General features: G+C 43.9%; 1 protein-coding gene across 1 annotated transcript; it reads right to left on the reverse strand.

The window, feature by feature from the left end:
• Positions 1 to 827: 827 nt before the first annotated feature.
• On the reverse strand, positions 828 to 21,444 carry LOC311104093 (pre-mRNA-splicing factor SYF1-like). Its single transcript, XM_084145761.1, has 19 exons — positions 21,305 to 21,444; positions 20,813 to 20,961; positions 19,692 to 19,815; positions 19,262 to 19,459; positions 17,449 to 17,583; positions 16,980 to 17,144; positions 16,495 to 16,639; positions 15,977 to 16,128; positions 15,307 to 15,426; positions 14,576 to 14,707; positions 14,009 to 14,140; positions 13,423 to 13,536; positions 12,956 to 13,118; positions 12,283 to 12,473; positions 7,640 to 7,762; positions 6,785 to 6,956; positions 6,372 to 6,498; positions 5,968 to 6,080; positions 828 to 1,210 (listed from the first exon to the last, which is right to left on the reverse strand). The coding sequence occupies exons 1-19, from the start codon at positions 21,338 to 21,340 to the stop codon at positions 1,143 to 1,145; spliced, it is 2,559 nt and encodes an 852-aa protein (XP_084001887.1). The 5' UTR covers positions 21,341 to 21,444; the 3' UTR covers positions 828 to 1,142.
• Positions 21,445 to 21,544: the final 100 nt, after the last annotated feature.

Raw genomic sequence — 21,544 nt, forward strand, 5'->3', positions numbered from 1 at the left:
TGCTAAACAGTTTTCAAAATCGAAACAATAAGCCAGGGAGCATGTATAATGTGGCTCTTGTTGCTTACTACAACTCCCAGCTCCAGTATCAATGAAATATTCCCTATTCACCCAGCATAACTCCTCCCTGTTTTTCTAGGGCAGGAAACTCCCCTTTCTCTTTCTGCAGCAAAGCACTGCTGCACAGACCTGTCAGTCATGGTGTTGGACTTACAGTAAGAGTTATGTCAGCAGTTTACACATCAATTTCATAGAACCACTGTGAACAGATTCATGTCATGCGGGTTGAAATAATCGCAACGCCAAACTTGACATCAAGAAAAAGACATACAACACTGTAGCAAACAGTGATTAACTTTAGAAAGAGTGCCACCAATGCTAGTTTTGCTTTAATGCATTACTACATCAAGGAGCATTTGTAGAAGGGGCGGCAGGCAGGTAGCTTAGTGGTTAAGAGCGTTGTGTCAGTAACCGAAAGGTCGCTGGTTCTAATCCCCGAGCCGACTAGGTGAACAATCTGTCGATGTGCCCTTGAGCAAGGCACTTAACCCTAATTGCTCCTGTAAGTCGCTCTGGATAAGAGCGTCTGCTAAATGACTAAAAATGTAAAAATGTAGAAATAAATAACAGGAAGCGCTGCTAGGATACACTACTAGTAGATCTTTGTAGGTCAAAGGCGCTCTTTGGTTAAGGGGTTAATTTTAAATAAATAACCAGGAGGACCAAGGCCCTCTTTATTATGATACTGTAGCATGTTCAATAGAACAAAATCTTAACTACCTGACAAAAGTCATCCCAAAACACTTCAGAGATTTTTACGATTTTGTTCTATTGAGCGTGCCATCGTAATTTAAACATTTTATCTTTATGAAGCATGCCTTGGTCCTCATGTTTAGAAGGAAAAGGAGCATTTCAATTGTTTTTAGAATAAGGAGCATTTACATTTTATTCACAAATCTCATTTTTATTCACTGATCTGGTGCAGACTTGACAATCTATGAATGTAGAGCAAGAACCCTTACAGTCGACAAAGTTCACATTCTATTCTCATCATACATTTTACAGGGGTTGAAAAGACTCCATCAGTGGACCAGGGAGCTCATCTGTGATGTCACATCTGTGGGACAGATATCATCCTGTATTCAATCTTCCCCTTCTTTCAGCCCTCCAAAGACAGCAGTGGGGACGCTCTTCTGTTCCAGCTGCACCTCTGTAGAGAGAGACAAACATAATCAAAAACACACATTTACATGAACACCATGGCTGCGTCTCAAATGGCCCCCTATCCACCTTTGACCAGTTCAAAAGTAGTGCACTATATAGGGGATAGGGTGCCATTTTGGACACAGACACCACTCTAAGTAAACAGGTCACAGGCTTGTTGCAGCCATCATGCTGTGCTGCAAGGCATCTCTCGCTCTCTCAAAGTATGTGGACACCGGCTCGTCAAACATCTCATTCCAAAATCGTGGGCATTAATATGGAGTGGGTCCCCCCTCTGCTGCTATAACAGCCTCTACTCTTCTGGGAAGGCTCTCCACTAGATGTTGGAACATTGCTGCGAACACTGATGTTGGGCGATTAGGCCTGGCTCGCAGTCGCTGTTCCAATTAATCCCAAAGGTGTTCGATGGGGTTGAGGTCAGGGCTCTGTGCAGGCCAGTCAAGTGCTTCCACACCGATCTCGACAAACCATTTCTGTATGGACCTTGCTATGTGCACGAGGGCATTGTAATGCTGAAACAGGAAAGGGCCTTCCCCAAACTGTTGACACAACATTGGAAGCACAGAATTGTCTAGAATGTCATTGTATGCTGTAGTGTTAAGATTTCCCTTCACTGGAACCAAGGGGCCTAGCCCGAACCATGAAAAACAGCCCCAGACCATTATTCCTCCTCCACCAACCTTTACAGTTGGCACTATGCATTGGGGCAGGTAGCGTTCTCCTGGCACCCGCCAAACCCAGATTAGTCCGTCGAACTGCCAAATGGTGAAGCGTGATTCATCACTCCAGAGAATGCATTTCCACTGCTCCAGAGTTCAATGGCGGCGAGCTTTACACCACTCCAGCCGACGCTTGGCATTGAAAATGGTGATCATTAAGCTCCCGACAAAGAGTTCTTGTGCTGACGTTGCTTCCAGAGGCAGTTTGGAACTCGGTAGTGAGTGTTGCAACTGAGGACAGACACATTTTTAAGCGCTACACGCATCAGCACTTGGCGGTCCCGTTCTGTGTGCTTGTGTGGCCTAGCACTTTGCGGCTGAGCCGTTGTTGCTTCTAGACGATTCCACTTCACAATAACAGCACTTACAATTGAACGGGCAGCTCTAGCTGGGCAGAAATTTGACAAACTGACTTGTTGGAAAGGTGGCATCCTATGACAGTGTCACGTTGAAAGTCAGAGATTTTCAGTAAAGCCATTCTACTGCCAAAGTTTGTCTATGGAGATTGCATGGCTGTATGCTTGATTTTATACACCTGTCAGCAACGGGTGTGGCTGAAATAACCAAATCCACTAATTTGAAGGGGTGTCCACATACCTTTGTGTGTGTGTGTATATATATACAGTGGGGAGAACAAGTATTTGATACACTGCCGATTTTGCAGGTTTTCCTACTTACAAAGCATGTAGAGGTCTGTAATTTTTATCATAGGTACACTTCAACTGTGAGAGACGTAATCTAAAACAAAAATCCAGAAAATCACATTGTATGATTTTTAAGTAATTCATTTGCATTGTATTGCATGACATAAGTATTTGATCACCTACCAACCAGTAAGAATTCCGGCTCTCACAGACCTGTTAGTTTTTCTTTAAGAAGCCCTCCTGTTCTCCACTCATTACCTGTATTAACTGCACCTGTTTGAACTCGTTACCTGTATAAAAGACACCTGTCCACACACTCAATCAAACAGACTCCAACCTCTCCACAATGGCCAAGACCAGAGAGCTGTGTAAGGACATCAGGGATACAATTGTAGACCTGCACAAGGCTGGGATGGACTACAGGACAATAGGCAAGCAGCTTGGTGAGAAGGCAACAACTGTTGGTGCAATTATTAGAAAATGGAAGAAGTTCAAGATGACGGTCAATCACCCTCGGTCTGGGGCTCCATGCAAGATCTCACCTCGTGGGACATCAATGATCATGAGAAAGGTGAGGGATCAGCCCAGAATTACATGGCAGGACCTGGTCAATGACCTGAAGAGAGCTGGGACCACAGTCTCAAAGAAAACCATTAGTAACACACTACGCCGTCATGGATTAAAATCCAGCAGCGCACGCAAGGTCCCCCTGCTCAAGTCAGCGCATGTCCAGGCCCGTCTGAAGTTTGCCAATGACCATCTGGATGATCCAGAGGAGGAATGGGAGAAGGTCATGTGGTCTGATGAGACAAAAATAGAGCTTTTTGGTCTAAACTCCACTCGCCGTGTTTGGAGGAAGAAGAAGGATGAGTACAACCCCAAGAACACCATCCCAACCGTGAAGCATGGAGGTGGAAACATCATTCTTTGGGGATGCTTTTCTGCAAAGGGGACAGGACGACTGCACCGTATTGAGGGAAGGATGGATGGGTCCATGTATCGCGAGATCTTGGCCAACAACCTCCTTCCCTCAGTAAGAGCATTGAAGATGGGTCGTGGCTGGGTCTTCCAGCATGACAACGACCCGAAACACACAGCCAGGGCAACTAAGGAGTGGCTCCGTAAGAAGCATCTCAAGGTCCTGGAGTGGCCTAGCCAGTCTTCAGACCTGAACCCAATAGAACATCTTTGGAGGGAGCTGAAAGTCCGTATTGCCCAGCGACAGCCCCGAAACCTGAAGGATCTGGAGAAGGTCTGTATGGAGGAGTGGGCCAAAATCCCTGCTGCAGTGTGTGCAAACCTGGTCAAGACCTACGGGAAATTTATGATCTCTGTAATTGCAAACAAAGGTTTCTGTACCAAATATTAAGTTCTGCTTTTCTGATGTATCAAATACTTATGTCATGCAATAAAATGCAAATGAATTACTTAAAAATCATACAATGTGATTTTAAGTATTTTTGTTTTAGATTCCATCTCTCACATTTGACGTGTACCTATGATAAAAATTACAGACCTCTACATGCTTTGAAAGTAGGAAAACCTGCAAAATCGGAAGTGTATCAAATACTTGTTCTCCCCACTGTATATATATATACACACACACACTACCAGTCAAAAGTTTGGACACATTCAAGGGTTTGTCTTTATTTTTACAATTTTTTTTATATTGTAGAATAATAGTGAAGACATCAAAACTATGAAATAACACATATGGAATCATGTAGTAACCAAAAATCTATTAAAAAATCAAAATATATTTTAACAATTTGAGATTCTTAAAATAGCCACCCTTTGCCTTGATGACAGCTTTGCAAACTTGGCATTCTCTCAACCAGCTTCATGAGGTAAATCACCTGGAATGCATTTCAATTAACAGGTGTGCCTTCTTAAAAAGCTAATTTGTGGAATTTCTTTCCTTCTTAATGCATTTGAGCCAATCAGTTGTGTTGTGACAAGGTAGGGGGGGTATACAGAAGATAGCCCTATGGTAAAAGACCAAGTCCATATTATGGCAAGAACAGCTCAAATAAGCAAAGAGAAACAACAGTCCATCATTACTTTAAGACATGAAGGTCAGTCAATATGGAACATTTCAAGAACTTTGAAAGTTTCTTCAAGTGCAGTCGCAAAAACCATCAAGCGCTATGATGAAGCTGGCTCTCATGAGGACCGCCACAGGAATGGAAGACCCAGAGTTACCTCTGCTGCAGAGGATAAGTTCATTAGAGTTACCAGCCTCAGAAATTGCAGCCCAAATAAATGCTTCAGAGTTCAAGTCACAGACACATCTCAACATCAACTGTTCAGAGGGGACTGTGTGAATCAGGCCTTCATGGTCGAATTGCTGCAAAGAAACCACTACTAAAGGACACCAAAAATAAGAAGAGACCTGCTTGGGCCAAGAAACACGAGCAATGGACATTAGACTGGTGGAAATTTATCCTTTGGTCTGGAGTTTTTGGTTCCAACCGCTGTGTCTTTGTGAGACGTGGTGTGGGTGAACGGATTATCTCTGCATGTGTAGTTCCCACCGTAAAGCATGGAGGAGGTGGTGTTATGGTGTGGGGGTGCTTTGCTGGTGACACTGTCTGTGATTTATTTAGAATTCAAGGCACACTTAACCAGCAAGGCTACCACAGCATTCTGCAGCGATACGCCATCCCATCTGGTTTGGGCTTAGTGGGACTATCATTTATTTTTCAACAGGACAATGACCCAACACACCTCCAGGCTGTGTAAGGGCTATTTTACCAAGAAGGAGAGTGATTGAGTTCTGCATCAGATGACCTGGCCTCCACAATCCCCCGACCTCAACCCAATTTAGATGGTTTGGGATGAGTCGGACCGCAGAGTGAAGGAAAAGCAGCCAACAAGTGTTCAGCATATGTGGGAACTCCTTCAAGACTGTTGGAAAAGCATTCCTGGTGAAGCTTGTCGAGAGAATGCCAAGAGTGTGCAAAGCTGTCATCAAAGCAAAGGGTGGCTATTTGAAGAATATAAAATATATTTAACACGTTTTTGGTTACTACATGATTCCATGTGTTATTTCATAGTTTTGATGTCTTCACTATTATTCTACAATGTAGGAAATAGTGAAAATAAAGAAAAACCCTTGAATGAGTAGGTGTGTCCAAACTTTTGACTGGTACTGTATAGATATTTATTTTGTATTTATTATTATTAGGATTTTCAAGAAAACAGCTGGAACATATTCAATCAAGTGAAACATTCAAAACATTGCAGATAGAAATGTAATGTATAGAGTTGGCAATGTTTCTATATTCTATGACAGAATAACCTTCTGTATCTACACAGTCCATTTCTATGTGAATCTTCTATAGCGTTGCTCCCCCCCCCCCGGTGGTGTTGTAACTTACCCTCTGGGCCCTGGTCTTCATCATCACCATCACCATCCTCATCATCAATATCAATCTCATCAGGGTTGGCTTGTTTGGCCAGTTCAGCCAGCTCGCTGCGAGACGTGTCACTCCTAAACAAACAGATACACAATGATACACAGTGGTTAAGACCAGTATTTCTGCATCGTTGTGTTTATATTAAATGGCTGGCCACTTCCTGGGCCCGTATCCACAAAGCGTCTCAAAGCAGGAGTGCTGATCTAGGATCTGTCCATATCATCTTATTCATTATGATTTAAAATCCTACATCAGTACTCCTATTCTGAGACGCTTTGTGGATTCGGGCCCTGGTCTGCAGTTGGGTTTTTCAGAGGTCAGTGGAAAGGATGCTAAATGTGTGGGTGGATGGGTGAATGACAGACCTGACGAAGAGGATCTTCTCTTTGAGTTTGGGTTTGTCCTGTTCAGCCTCGGCGGCCAGCTGTTGGGCCTGCTGCTCCAACAGCTTCATATCATCCAGCCCCATCTGGCCCGGGGCAAGGTCTGAGACTGCACACACATAGAAGAAGAGCGTTAGATACAGAGGTACACCCTAACCCTGAATTAGCCCTAACCTACCCCCATCTGGATTGTGTTTTTCATGAAAAACATCTACAGCTGTAAGCACGACACTTCAAAATCATGTTCGAATCAACATGGGAGATTAATCAATCTTTTATAGGAAAAACATATCATGCTTGATAACAAGGTTGTGTGTCATCATTAGAGACCGAAGGTGTGGGAAGGTGTGTGTGTGTGTGTGTGTTTGTATGCATGCGCGTGTGTACGTTCTTACTGGTGCCGGTGGCGTTGGTAGTGGCCTTCATCATCTGTGAGGACATGAAGTTGACCTGTGTGTTGTACGTGGCCTGGACGCTGCGCTTGATCCTCAGCATCTCACGGATCGTGTCTTCGTTCCCGTGGCGGATCTCAAACTCCTTCCATGTCTGCCAGAACGTGGCCGTCATCTGAAGCAAACACACACACACACAGGGAGTAAAACGTTTTATCGCTACTGAACACGAACCTGTGTTTCCACCAAATTGAGGAAAACGAACTGAAACAGGGAAGGACTACGTGGATTGTCCAATAAGAACAGCTCGTTTTCCGTTCAATAACGTTTTCCTACAGTGTGCGTTACAGCTGGGACGATAAACCAGAAATGATCGACACCGACCATTCCAATAACTTATCGCAGGCATTTTGCTTATATCATTAATTACAATAAGTAGCCTGTGAAGTTTGAAATGAAATACGTTTGCTGAGTGATTGTTAATGGGACAATTGATGGCTACAACCATCAAACTAGTGGTAGCACATTAAAATGTTATAAATGTATCGCTCTTATTGTTTATCGCATCAATTCAGGCAATTTTTTGCAATACATTTTTACATTACATTTTAGTCATTTAGCAGACGCTCTTATCCAGAGCGACTTACAGAAGCAATTAGGGTTAAGTGCCTTGCTCAAGGGCACATCGACAGATTTTTCACCTAGTCGGCTCGGGGATTAGAACCAGCGACCTTTCGGGTACTGGCACAACGCTCTTACCCACTAAGTTACCTGCCGCCAATACGGATTTTTGTCCATATTCCCCAGCTCTAGTATGCACTAATGAACAGGACCATGGGTCAGAGTGTGAGGGCTCACCCTGGGGTCACAGATCTGGGAGCAGTAGGAGTAGATGGCTCTGGCCCGGTCGATCTCGCCCAGTTTGCTCTCCATGTCAGCGAAGCGCAGGCACATGTCCCTGGAGTGTTCGTCTGGAAGCACCTGGAAGAAAACATATGATATTATATATTGGAATATATTAATTGCATAACCATATACACCATCTCAATAAATAAAAATCACATGATTCATTTAGGAGTGTCAAACTCATTTTGACACAGGGGCTGCATTCGTTCTTCAACGAGGTCCGGAGGGCCGCACTGAAAATGTGTTGTATTTCCTCGCCGTTAGAATTAGCAAAGAATTGTCCAATATCCATCTAGCTTTAATTTAGGTGATTATTAGTGAGCTGGAGATGAATGTAGGTCCCTTATAATTTTTACACCGTTTCTATTTGGTTTTAGTCATTTTAAAGTATATTGAGTTTGTTTCCCACCCAGTAAAAAAATAAATAATAATTATTATATATAATATACACTGCTCAAAAAAATTAAGGGAACACTAAAATAACACATCCTAGATCTGAATGAATGAAATAATCTTATTAAATACTTTTTTCTTTACATAGTTGAATGTGCTGACAACAAAATCACACAAAAATTATCAATGGAAATCAAATGTATCAACCCATGGAGGTCTGGATTTGGAGTCACCCTCAAAATTAAAGTGGAAAACCACACTACAGGCTGATCCAACTTTGATGTAATGTCCTTAAAACAAGTCAAAATGAGGCTCAGTAGTGTGTGTGGCCTCCACGTGCCTGTATGACCTCCCTACAACGCCTGGGCATGCTCCTGATGAGGTGGCGGATGGTCTCCTGAGGGATCTCCTTCCAGACCTGGACTAAAGCATCCGCCAACTCCTAGACAGTCTGTGGTGCAACGTGGCGTTGGTGGATGGAGCGAGACATGATGTCCCAGATGTGCTCAATTGGATTCAGGTCTGGGGAACGGGCGGGCCAGTCCATAGCATCAATGCCTTCCTCTTGCAGGAACTGCTGACACACTCCAGCCACATGAGGTCTAGCATTGTCTTGCATTAGGAGGAACCCAGGGCCAACCGCACCAGCATATGGTCTCACAAGTGGTCTGAGGATCTCATCTCGGTACCTAATGGCAGTCAGGCTACCTCTGGCGAGCACATGGAGGGCTGTGCGGCCCCCCAAAGAAATGCCACCCCACACCATATATATATATATATATATATATATATATATATATATATATATATATATATATATATATATATATATATATATATATATATATATACATATACACACACACACACACATAACTGCCGTTCAAATGTTTGGGGTCACTTAGAAATGTCCTTGTTTTCCATGAAAACATACATTAAATGAGTTAGAATAGGAAATATAGCAAAATGCATAGGAAATGTAGTCATTGACAAGGTTAGGAATAATGATTTAATTGAAATAATAATTGTGTCCTTCAAACTTTGCTTTCGTCAAAGAATCCTCCATTTGCAGCAATTACAGCCTTGCAGACCTTTGGCATTCTAGTTGTCAATTTGTTGAGGTAATCTGAAGAGATTTCACCCCATGCTTCCTGAAGCACCTCCCAAAAGTTGGATTGGCTTGATGGGTACTTCTTACGTACCATACGGTCAAGCTGCTCCCACAACAGCTCAATAGGTTTGAGATCCGGTGACTGTGCTGCTCACTCCATTATAGACAGAATACCAGCTGACTGCTTCTTCCCTAAATAGTTCGGAGCTGTGCTTTGGGTCACTGTCCTGTTGTAGGAGGAAATTGGCTCCAATCAAGCGCCGTCCACAGGGTATGGCATGGCATTGCAAAATGGAGTGATATCCTTCCTTCTTCAAGATCACTTTTACCCTGTACAAATATCCCACTTTACCACCACCAAAGCACCCCCAGACCATCACATTGCCTCCACCATGCTTGACAGATGGCATCAAGCACTCCTCCAGCATCTTTTCATTTGGTCTGCGTCTCACAAATGTTCTTCTTTGTGATCCGAACACCTCAAACTTCGATTCGTCTGTCCATAACACTTTTTTCCAATCTTCCTCTGTCCAGTGTCTGTGTTCTTTTGCCCATCTTAATATTTTCTTTTTTATTGGCCAGTCTGAGATATGGCTTTTTCTTTGCAACACTGCCTAGAAGGTCAGCATCCCGGAGTCACATCTTCACTGTTGACGTTGAGACTGGTGTTTTGCGGGTACTATTTAATGAAGCTGGCAGTTGAGGACCAGTGAGGCGTCTGTTTCTCAAACTAGACACTAATGTATTTGTCCTCTTGCTCAGTTGTGCACCGGGGCCTCCCACTCCTCTTTCTATTCTGGTTAGAGCCAGTTTGTGCTGTTCTGTGAAGGGAGTATTACACAGCGTTGTATGAGATCTTGAGTTCCTTGGCAATTTCTCGCATGGAATAGCCTTAATTTCTCAGAACAAGAATAGACTGACGAGTTTGAGAAGAAAGTTATTTGTTTCTGGCCATTTTGAGCCTGTAAATCGAACCCACAATTGCTGATGCTCCAGATACTCAACTAGTCTCAAGAAGGCCAGTTTTATTGCTTCTTTAATCAGCACAACAGTTTTCAGCTGTGCTAACATAATTGCAAAAGGGCTTTCTAATGATCAATTAGCCTTTTAAAATGATAAACTTGGATTATCAAACACAACGTACCATTGGAACACAGGACTGATGGTTGCTGATAATGGGCCTCTGTACGCCTAGGTAGATATTCAATTACAAATCAGCCGTTTCCAGCTACAATAGCCATTTACAACATTAACAATGTCCACACTGTATTTCTGATCAATTTGATGTTATTTTAATGGATGAAAAAATTCCTTTTCTTTTGAAAACAAGGACATTTCCAAGTAATATATATATATATATATATATATATATATATATATATATATATATATGCAGTGCCTTCGGAAAGTATTCAAGCCCCTTGACCTTTTCCACATTTTGCTACGTTACAGCCTTATTCTAAAATGGATTAAATGTTTGAAAAATTCTCAGTAATCTACACACAATACCCCATAATGACAAAGCGAAAACCGATTTTTTAAAATGTTTGCTAAATTATGACAAATAAAAACAGAAATACCTTATTTACATAACTATTCAGACCTCTTGCTATGAGACTTGAAATTGAGCTCAGGTGCATCCTGTTTCAATTGATCATCCTTGAGATGTTTCTACAACTTGATTGAGGTCCACCTGTGGTAAATTCAATTGAATGGAAATTATTTGGAAAGGCACACACCTATCTATATAAGGTCCCACAGTTGACAATGCATGTCAGAGCAAAAACCAAGCCATGAGGTCGAAGGAATTATCCGTAGAGTTCCGAGACAGGATTGTGTCGAGGCACAGGTCTGGGGAAGGGTACCAAAACATTTATGTAGCATTGAAGGTCCCCAAGAACACAGTGGACTCCATCATTCTTAAATGGAAGAAGTTTGGAGCCACCAAGGATCTTCCTAGAGCTGGCTGCCAGGCCAAACTGAGCAATCGGGGGAGAAGGGCCTTGGTCAGGGAGGTGATCAAGAACCCGATGGTCACTCTGACAGAGCTCTAAAGTTCCTCTGTGGAGATGGGAGAACTTTCCAGAAGGACAACCATCTCTGCAGCACTCCACCTATCAGGCCATTATGGTAGAGTGACCAGACAGAAGACACTCCACAGTAAAAGGCACATGACAGCCCGCTTGGAGTTTGCCAAAAGGCACCTAAAGACTCTCAGACCATCAGACCAAGATTCTCTGGTCTGATGAAACCAAGATTCAAGTCTTTGGCCTGAATGCCAAGCGTCACATCTGGAGGAAACCTGGCACCTTCCCTACGGTGAAGCATGGTGGAGGCAGCATCATGCTGTGGGAGTGTTTTTCAGTGGCAGGGACTGGGAGACTAGTCAGGATCGAGGGAAAGATGAACGGAGCAAAGTACAGAGAGATCCTTGACTGGGGCGAAGGTTCACCTTCCAACAGGACAACGACCCTAAGCACACAGCCAAGACAACGCAGGAGTTGCTTTGGGACAAGTCTCTGAATGTCCTTGAGTGGCCCAGCCAGAGCCCGAACCCATTCGACCATCTCTTGAAAGACCTGAAAATAGCTGTGCAGCAACGCTCCTCATCCAACCTGACAGAGCTTGAGAGGATCTGCAGAGAAGAATGGGAGAAACTCCCCAAATACAGGTGTGCCAAGCTTGTAGCGTCATACCCAAGAGGACTAGGCTGTAATCGCTGCCAAAGGTGCTTCAACAAAGTACTGAGTAAAGGGTCTGAATACTTATGTAAATGTGATTCCGTTTTTTGTCTTCTCTTTTTTTATGTGCAAAGATTGATAAAAACCGGTTTATGCTTTGTCATTATGGGGTATTGTGTGTAGATTGAGGGGGAAAAAACAATTTAATCCATTTAAGAATAAGGCTGTAACGTAACAAAATGTGGAAAAAGTCAAGGGTCTGAATACTTTCCGAAGGCACTGTATATATATTTTAGTTTTTTTACTCAAACCACCCGCGGACCGGATTGGACGCCCCTCGCGGGCCCCTGATTTAGACTATTGAGATGCACACATCCACACACAGGTGCATCTCAATATGAGCCTCTTACCTCGATGGCTTTCTGGTAGATAGCTCTGGTGTAGGTAACTCCGTAGATCTCTGCAGCCCTCTTGATGTAGATGTTGAACATGTGATGCCTCTCCGTTTTGTCCACCGCCTGCGTGGCTCTCTCGTACACCGCCATTGCGTGACGCGCCAACCCAAACTCCTCCTCCAGTTTGGCGTACAGCAGGTATATGGCTGTCAATCACAACAGAAAATAGTTCACGTATCGCTCGTCATTCCTGTAGCTGGGGGGGATAGTACCACATCAATAAGAGGCCCTTATTACAAATAGAAACCAGCAGCAAACTGATTATAAAAACTAACTGAGGCTGAAAGATCCTTGAACACCCTTTTCATACTATAATGCCAACCTGAACCGTACTGAGCTCGGTCATGGTCTTTTAACATCTGTCCTTCCCAGCACGGTTCCAGCAACTGTGGTGGATGGGTAACCAGGCCAGCACAATACAGTCCAGTTTGGCTTGGTAGTGTGAAAAGGATAGTATTTTCCTTGGTGCTTCTCAGTGGCTACAAAGCAACCATGATGACGATGACTTTACTGTATCCGTCTGAAAATTATTTTTGCATCGTACAGCATGTCAGCTTAGACAGACATGCAACACGTCACAAACATGCATAAGAAATACAGAAGTCACGTAGACAACAATGTCCCTTACTCTTGGCGAACTTGGCTGGACAGCCGTCCAGCGCCTGCTCAAACAGGTCCCGGGCCCTCTCCAGCTTCGTGCCCCCGTAGCGGTCGATGAACTTGGTAAGGTACGTGTTCCAGATGTCATAGACGTTGGGCCACCTGAAGAGGGCGATGCCACGCTCGTACGCCTGCAGAGAGCGCATGGAGACCGTCAGCAACAGGGATTTACAACTGATCAAAATGCTGTAGTTTTAAGGGTGAAGGCATGGTCAGGGTCGTGTTCAGTAGGGCACTCGGCCCCGAACATGACCCAGTTATAAAGTAACAGTTTGAATGCAGTATGAGTTACTGTTGTTATGCTAGGCTGTGAAATGTTAAGACTGGTCCCAGTTCAGGCATCGTGACAATGACCATAAGAGTTGTCAAGACAGCACAACAGAACTGGGACCAGGCTAGTGAGATGTGTTCAGCAGGGCAGGTGGGTGGTGTCACCTTGAAACTCTCCTCAAAGTAGTTGTGCTCCTCCAGGAACATGGCGTAGTTGATGATTATCTGGGGCGTGGCAATGCGCAGGTCAATGATGCGGTCGTACACCGCCTTGGTGGACTGACGGGGAAAAAACGACCAAGACAAAAGGTAGGGTCGTTAGTTACATCGTATGGTCGTTGTTGTTACATGTTTTGGTTGTTTCATTGTTTGGTCCCTTAAACTAGGTAATCACTATGCACAAAACGCATTTTCAGTTTCTCCTATTCTAACAAGATTTCATCTGAGAGAAGAAGAGCTCATGGAATACACCAACCGTGTAAACCGAAACAATGTTAATCATTCCAATCCAGAAACCATGATGAAGGCTGCTTGCTGCCGAAATGTTGGTTGACTATTATTAGGCTGCGTATACACAGTCAGCCCAATTCTAATATTTTGACCAATAAGATCAGATCTTTTGCCAATAATGGGGCAAAAGATCCGATTTGGGCTGCCTGATGTGTTGCATCAAAGCTACCTTCATTTTCCTTTCTAAACCAATGCAACACAACGAAGACAGACACAGTAGAGGGAAACACGAAGAAAGTACCTGGAAGGTTCCCATACTCTCCTCCAGGTCAGCCAACATGGACCAGACCTTCAGAGACTTGTACACTCTGTTCTGCACTGGCTCTGACACGTCAAAGTACTCTGCCCTTTTGGACGGGATGGCAGTTGCTTTCTACACATTTGGAAAGAGAGAAAGTCAAGGGATATTTACACAGACATGCATCCAGTATTTTTTCATCCCCCCGTAACTATTCCCCAGATCGTTGCTGTAAATGAGAATGTGTTCAGTCAACCTAACTGGTAAAATAAGGGTAAAATAAAAATACATAAATAATTAGCATCTATAGACAGAATATTTGAAACCCTGAGACGAGCAGTCTGCATCACAGAATTTGAGATTAGATGAGGGTATTCATTGATTGATTGAAGTTATTAAATAGATAAATTAAAAACGCAAGTACAGGTCAGCCGCCCACACAGAAATGTCTAGCAGTTGTAAGCGCATTAAAAATCATTCAGGATGACAGAAAAGTAAAAGATGTAAGTGTCTTTGGAGTGTGTGGCAGATAGTGGGTCAGTATTTGTTGTGCCTGTGTCTCCTTCTCACCCTCAGTATACGTAGCGCCTGTTCGTAGTTCTCATGGCGTAGCTCCATCTCTCCGTATTCACACCACACGCCAGCCAGGTCGTCAACCTGCTTGTAGTTCACCTTGGTGGCCTTCTCAAAGATGGTCCGTGCCTGATGGTGGGGAAAAGTGGAAAAAGAACATTACAAAAATAAATATCTAACTTAACTTCTTGGGTTCAAGGAGTAAATCTATGTTGTTGTTACACTAAGTAGGGAGAAAACCTGGCCTTGATTGAGCTTGCTTGGCGAGCTTGCAATGGAACCAATGGAATAATCCCAAAAGAGCCAATTCTACCCATCTGGCACGCCAGGCATGCTCAAATGAACACTAAGTATTTGAAAGATTTAAAATACGATTTCAACCCACGTGTGATGGGGGAACCTTAGTTTGAGACGTGATGGGGAAACCTTAGTTTGAGACGTGATGGGGAAACCTTAGTTTGAGACGTGATGGGGAAACCTTAGTTTGAGACGTGATGGGGAAACCTTAGTTTGAGACGTGATGGGGAAACCTTAGTTTGAGACGTGATGGGGAAACCTTAGTTTGAGACGTGATGGGGAAACCTTAGTTTGAGACGTGATGGGGAAACCTTAGTTTGAGACGTGATGGGGAAACCTTAGTTTGAGACGTGATGGGGGAACCTTAGTTTGAGACATGATGGAGAACCTTAGTTTGAGACGTGATGGGGGAACCTTAGTTTGAGACTCACGTCGTCTAGCTGCTCGTTCTCCTCGTAGAACTTGGCGAAGGAGACCCAGAGAGAGCTGGGTTTCCCTGTAGCCTTCATAGGGTCCACAGTCTGAACTGCCTCTGTGTAGGTGTTGATGATCTGAAAGAGAGGTTACGACACACATTCTATACACTGTACATGTATGTGAGGAAGAGCATGCAAGGTACCTATTGCCGGCTAGAAAGACTAAGAAACAATGTTAAATGTGAAATCTGTAAACATGTATTAAATCGCTACTCTCTACCAATAATACAGATGTAAACTAGCTCGGTAAAGAAATGTTTTCCCAGGATTCTTTCTCAAACCCTTTCACATTATCATGCCGGCCTGAACCGTACTGCGCTGGCTCGGATATTTTCATTTCACATCACGGTTCCAGCTACAACAGTGGATGCGGAACCAGGCCAGCGCAGTACACCTCGGTTCAGTAGTATAAAATGGGTATTAGAGACAGAGCCAGAAAGATGGCACAGAGTCAGACTTGGGCTAAGAGCTCAGGGCCTGTATCCACAAAGGGTCTCAGAGTAGGAGTGCTGATCTAGGATCTGGTCCCATCTGTTCATATAAAATCACATTCAGTATCTAAAAGGTGAAATTGATCCTGGATCAGCACTCCTACTACATGCCCACTTCTGGTGTCTTCTGCTACCTGTCGTGGTTTCCCCTCGTACAGTTTGACCCTCTTATGCCACTCGTGGACGTTGTGGGGGTTCTGTCTCAGCAGCACACTGTTCAGCAGGAGGGGCCTGCGGGCGATCAGCTGCTCAAAGCGGGCCAGACGCAGCTCCAGGTCTATGTCCTCTGAGAGGGAAAACAAGTTGAGCATGACGGCAAAGCATTCACTTACGGCTGTGACACACTGGGTGCATCTCAATACTCTAAAAGGGATTGCTTCCCTAGACTACTTTCCTTCAGTTACATTCATGTTGTGTTATGTTGAAGGAACTAGCGCACAAGCATTTCGCTGCACCTTTTATACCGGCTGTAAACTGTGTATGTGACGAATAACATTTGATTTAGTTTGATTTTTTACTCAGTCGCAGCCAGGATTGGGAAAACAGTAACATGGATGCCTAGGCCAGGAATCGATTTCCCTTAATACAGTTATTTGAGATCCGAGCAGGAGACGAGGAGAGTGAGACCTTTAGACTATTGAGATGCACCCACCTTCTTCATCTTTCCCCAGCTCGGAGGTAGTCTCCATCTTGGCAGCGATCATGCTCTCCTCAAACTGGGCGTAGCTGTCGAACACCTGGGTGAAATCTCTCACCGTCACCACCGTCAAGATGGCCTCCTCATACACATCACGAGCCTGGTGGGCCACAACACACAAGCACTCAAATTAGTCTGTGTGTGTGTGCATCCCAAAAACGCTGAATATATTTGGTAACACTTTACTTGAACTACATAACGACGTCGTAAAGTTTCATAACATGCATGATAGCTAGTCAAAACTTGTCAAATATATATTATGACAACGTTATGGTGGTGAGTTACCCTATAATCCTCCATCACTTCTAATGACCCTGATGCATGACGACAAAGTCAAAAGTGGACTATAAAGACCACATTGTCTATAGGGCTCTGGTCAAAAGTAGTGCACTACAAAGAGAATAGGGTGCCATTTGGGACGCATCAATCCAGACCAGTACCTTTTCAAAATGTCCACTGCGGATGTAGTAGTCAGCCAGGGAGCACCAGAGTTTGCCCAGCTGGTCTGTGAAGCGAGTGAGGCCTCCACGGATGATGGCCCCAACATTCAGAGAGTTCACCTTGTCTGGGTTCTGAGAGATCAGGTCACACAGCTCGTGCCATAGCTGTTAGATATTAACCATACAACATGGGGATAACGTTAGATATCAACCACACTACAACATGGGGATAACGTTAGATATCAACCACACAACAACATGGGGATAACGTTAGATATCAACCACACAACAACATGGGGATAATGTTAGATATCAACCACACAACAACATGGGGATAACGTTAGATATCAACCACACTACAACATGGGGATAACGTTAGATATCAACCACACTACAACATGGGGATAACGTTAGATATTAACCACACTACAACATGGGGATAAGGAGGATGAGCCAGACGTGGCCTTACCTGGTAGTTAGACTTGCCCTCCTTGGACACAAAACTCTCATCGTTGACAACGGCTGCCAGACGCACTGCAGCTTCATCCAGCTTACCGCAGGAATGCAGGTAATCTATGTACTCCTCTGCATTCTCTGGGGACAGCTGCAGAGAAAGAGAGGGAGAGAGTCAAAACCATGTGGCTGTTCCAGAAATAACGTCATCATTTTGAGAAATATAGACTTTTGGCACGGTAAAATGTACTTGACAACCAATATATAAATGTAGCTTTCTTAATCAACCATGTATGTAATAATTCTGGAATACCACACTGCTGCTTGTGTAGAAGACTAGAAAACGTATTAAGCAGAGAGAAAATGTATTGAACCCATGTATATTGTACTGTCCGTGTCCTTCAAATAATTACAAGGACTAAATACATCTCTAGGGTTATCAGGGTAATGTATACAGGTCATTCTAATATGAACCCTAGAGGTCAGAGGTCTCTTGACCCACATTTTCCTAAAATGTTTCAGATTTCTAATGATATATGATTTGTAGATAGCACACACAAAGCTACCATTGCTGCACAATATCCCACATCATGCAAATCTAAGGACACGGCCAGTAAGTAAGCTTTGTCCAAGCCAGAACAGCCCACTCTAGGTACAAAATCACTGAGACATTGTGGCCCCAGATGGTACCGACAGATCAAATGTGGGGGTCTGACTTATGGACTATACGGTTGAATAAATAACTATAAAACCAACAATACAAGGACTAACTTCCAGTGAACTGGATCGTGTCAAACCTGGCTGTATAAAAATAAGCAGAGAAAACTCTGGAATCAAAACAGGTTAGGCCTACTCAGAACCAATCCAGGTTACTCAGAGAGGTATCAGAACCCAGGTGAAGAATGAAGAATACTGTATTTCTGCTGGTGTCCCTGTGCGGCTGTCTGTCTGTGGCACAGCAGGACACCCCCATGACTGAACATGAGGTGGCATGTGCTACAGAACTACAGAACTCCTGCTACATGTCGACCCTGATTACAGAATTCGGAGTCGTGGAGGAGAAACTGCAAACCACGGTGGAAAAACTGCAAACCACGGTGGAAAAACTAGGAGCCATGGAAACCAAGCTAAAAGTCAGTGTGAGCCAGCTTGAGGAACGGAGAAATAAAGAGAAGATAAAGGTGCTCTTCTCCACTGTCCTGGGAGAGACTGGAAAAATAGGGCCCTTCAGCCAAGAAACTCCCCTGACCTACAGCAAGGTCATCACTAACATTGGCAGAGCCTATGGAGTGTTTACAGCCCCTGTAAGAAGGGTCTACTACTTCAGCTTCTTCTTTCATGCTGGAGGATCTGAAGCCTCCCACACATCCCTATTCAAGAATGGAGAGTGTATGGCTATCACATCTGATCACAAGTCTAGTACTGATACAGCAGATAACAGGGGTAATGCAGTCAGTCTACAGCTGGAGGTGGGAGATCAGGTCTACATACGCCTAAGGGCCAATGCACACGTGTGAGCGGCATATAGCCTACTTTCACAGCAGTATCCAGTTTCACACATTTATTGGTAGCACTGTCATCTAATTCAGGCCTACCTTCTATGTTAAGTGATATCTTGTAGGATTCTGATGGGATGTGTTGTTGTTATAATCTCATACCAAAGACATTCTTATCACCATTGTTGAAAATAAATAAAGTGTTTATTAATCTGAATTCTGATTTGTTTCAATTATTTTTTTAATCCTGTGACCATCTTCCATAAAGAGAGGCTTCAGCTTTGAAAGTAGCTCAATCACAGAGGAGCAAATCTTCTCAAAATGTCCCCTTACCTTGAGGTACCTGCGATAGACACGGATGGCGGTCTCAGGCAGGGGCAGGTTCCGGGCAAAGCGGAGGTACAGGGGCCAGATGCGAGGGTGCTGAGTGACGGGCAGGGCTCGGAGTGCTCGGTCAAACGTGCGTCTGCTCCTGGTGATCTTACATTGAGACACCAGGAACTGGCAGTAGTCCAGCCATATCCTCGGCATCTAGGACAGCCAGGGGAAGAACAAGTTATGTGGGATACTGTTCCTACAATCTCAGACCACAAAATCTACTTCCAAGTGAAAATACTCTCACACATAAATGCACTCTGTGATAGTCTGTCTCTTAACAGTGGTACCCAGTGCCAATGATATTCCCCAGAGTTTGTGGGAGTATTTTATCTTAATAGGGGATGGACGGACAACAGGAAATGTAGGTTAATAAGTATTAGTCTACCTTGTGCATGAAAACCAGTGCTCTTTCATGGCAGTTGTTGATCTCCTCGTAGGCTGGCTCCGTGATGCACTTCCCTTTGACCTGTTTCCGTCTCTCTCTCAGATAGTTGTACCATAACTTGTAACTGCAAGGTCACGTATGAACAATCCGTGAACACACAGTCATGACATTTAGCATTGCCAAAAAAAACCTAGCCCAGACACTGGTATGCTATTCAATAACAACCAGTCTACGGTTTTCAAATAAGCCTAGATTATGGGCCGGTTTCCCAGAGACTGATTGACAAAGGTTTTTAGTCCAGGACTAGGTTTAAGATTTGTCTAAACATCAGACTGTTACCATGGTTGCTCCATGGATATCAGTCTGAAATGTTGAATACAATGATATTTAAAGATACTTTACTGGTCGTCCATGCTGTTGGTTATTTTGGCGGTAGGAAGTGGAGATCGGGTAACCACAGGAAAGTGTTGTTTACCTGACTTTTTGCGGCATTTCACAACTCACAATATGTCAACAATAGCCGAATGTAACCGAATGTTGTCGACCAAAGCGCATTCCCTCGCAATCAGCTGGAAGCGCTTTTGAAATTTGCCAGCTGTTTGCGTGGGACAACGTTTGGTCTGTGCGTCTGTTAAACTCGGCCATTGTTGACATATTGTGTAAGTCTTGTGCAAATTGTGTCAGCATTGAAAATACAAACCGACATACAGACCAGCATACTGAAAGTCGGGTTAATAACACTCCTCTGTGGATATTTTGTCTCAGATTACCTTCTACACTAGGACAAAATCAGCAGACAACAGGTAAAGTACGTTCAAATGAAGTTTATTCAACAGTCTGACTTGTGATGGGACTGTTCACAAAAAGTGAGCCTACATGTTAGAGACTAGAGAGGAGTCTTCCACCGGCCCTATATGTGCAACAGTAACTGTCTGTGAACACGTCTGGGACACTACAGTATTTTCCATGAACCTTTAGCAGTGTTTTCCTATCCTGGCCCTGGGGACCCAGGGGGGTGTATTTTTGGGCAAAAACAAAACTATGCACGGCACCCCTTTGGTTCCCCAGGACCATGATTGGGAAACACTGCATCTAGCTAGATGTAGAAACGTTGCTTCTACCTGCCAGGTAGCTCTTTCAGAGCTCGTTCATAGATCATGTTGAGGATGGACTTGGCGCCGTTCTGTTTGAATTCGATGTAGCGCATCCAGCACTTGACCGAGTACGGATTCCTGATGATCTCCTCCTCATAAGGCAGGTCATCTTCCTCCTGAAAAAGCCCACCACCAACACAGCAAAACGGTCAACAGGAGGCCTAACAGTAGCCTCCTCTCCTTCGAACAACCTTACACACTTTTCTCTCCTTCGAAAAACGTTACACTATTCTCAGAACTAGTGCAACATTGTTCGAAGGATAGAAAGGGCTACGAGAGGCTGTAAATTCACAAACAGTAGCCTGTACAGTATCTCAAGGAACGATAATCTAGATATGTTGTCAGATAGATATGGATTGTCGGGAATTCAAATCGACACAGCCGAGGAGGCCGCGGAAATATTACAACATGCTGAGAACAATTCTACAACAAAATATCAATATTCATGAAATAACTTACAAACAGGACGTCCGGTTTCCCATTTAGAGACGGCATTTTTGTTTTAAAGACCAAAACAACGCAGTGTCAAAGGTTCCCACAAATGTATGTATCGTTACTAAACTTCCTGACTCCTCCAACGTGTTCAGAACGTAGAATACACTACATCCCGCCCCTTGTGGAAATATCATTGGGTAGTACAACCGTCACTTAACAGATCATTAGTCATCGAAGACAACACTTTATGTTCCAGCCCAGCAG

This window comes from Coregonus lavaretus, assembly GCF_964263955.1.
Source record: "Coregonus lavaretus genome assembly, chromosome: 28".
Lineage (NCBI taxonomy): Eukaryota > Metazoa > Chordata > Actinopteri > Salmoniformes > Salmonidae > Coregonus > Coregonus lavaretus.

What these genes read in the sequence shown, in the direction of transcription:
- LOC311104093 (XM_084145761.1), bottom strand. Translation starts at nt 21,340, where the DNA reads ATGCCGTCTCTAAATGGGAAACCGGACGTCCTGTTT. An exon ending in CTGAAAGAGCTACCTGGCAG is followed by an intron (nt 19,816 to 20,812) that starts GTAGAAGCAACG and finishes GTGACCTTGCAG; the next exon opens with TTACAAGTTATGGTACAACT. An exon ending in AGGGCAAGTCTAACTACCAG is followed by an intron (nt 17,145 to 17,448) that starts GTAAGGCCACGT and finishes AATATCTAACAG; the next exon opens with CTATGGCACGAGCTGTGTGA.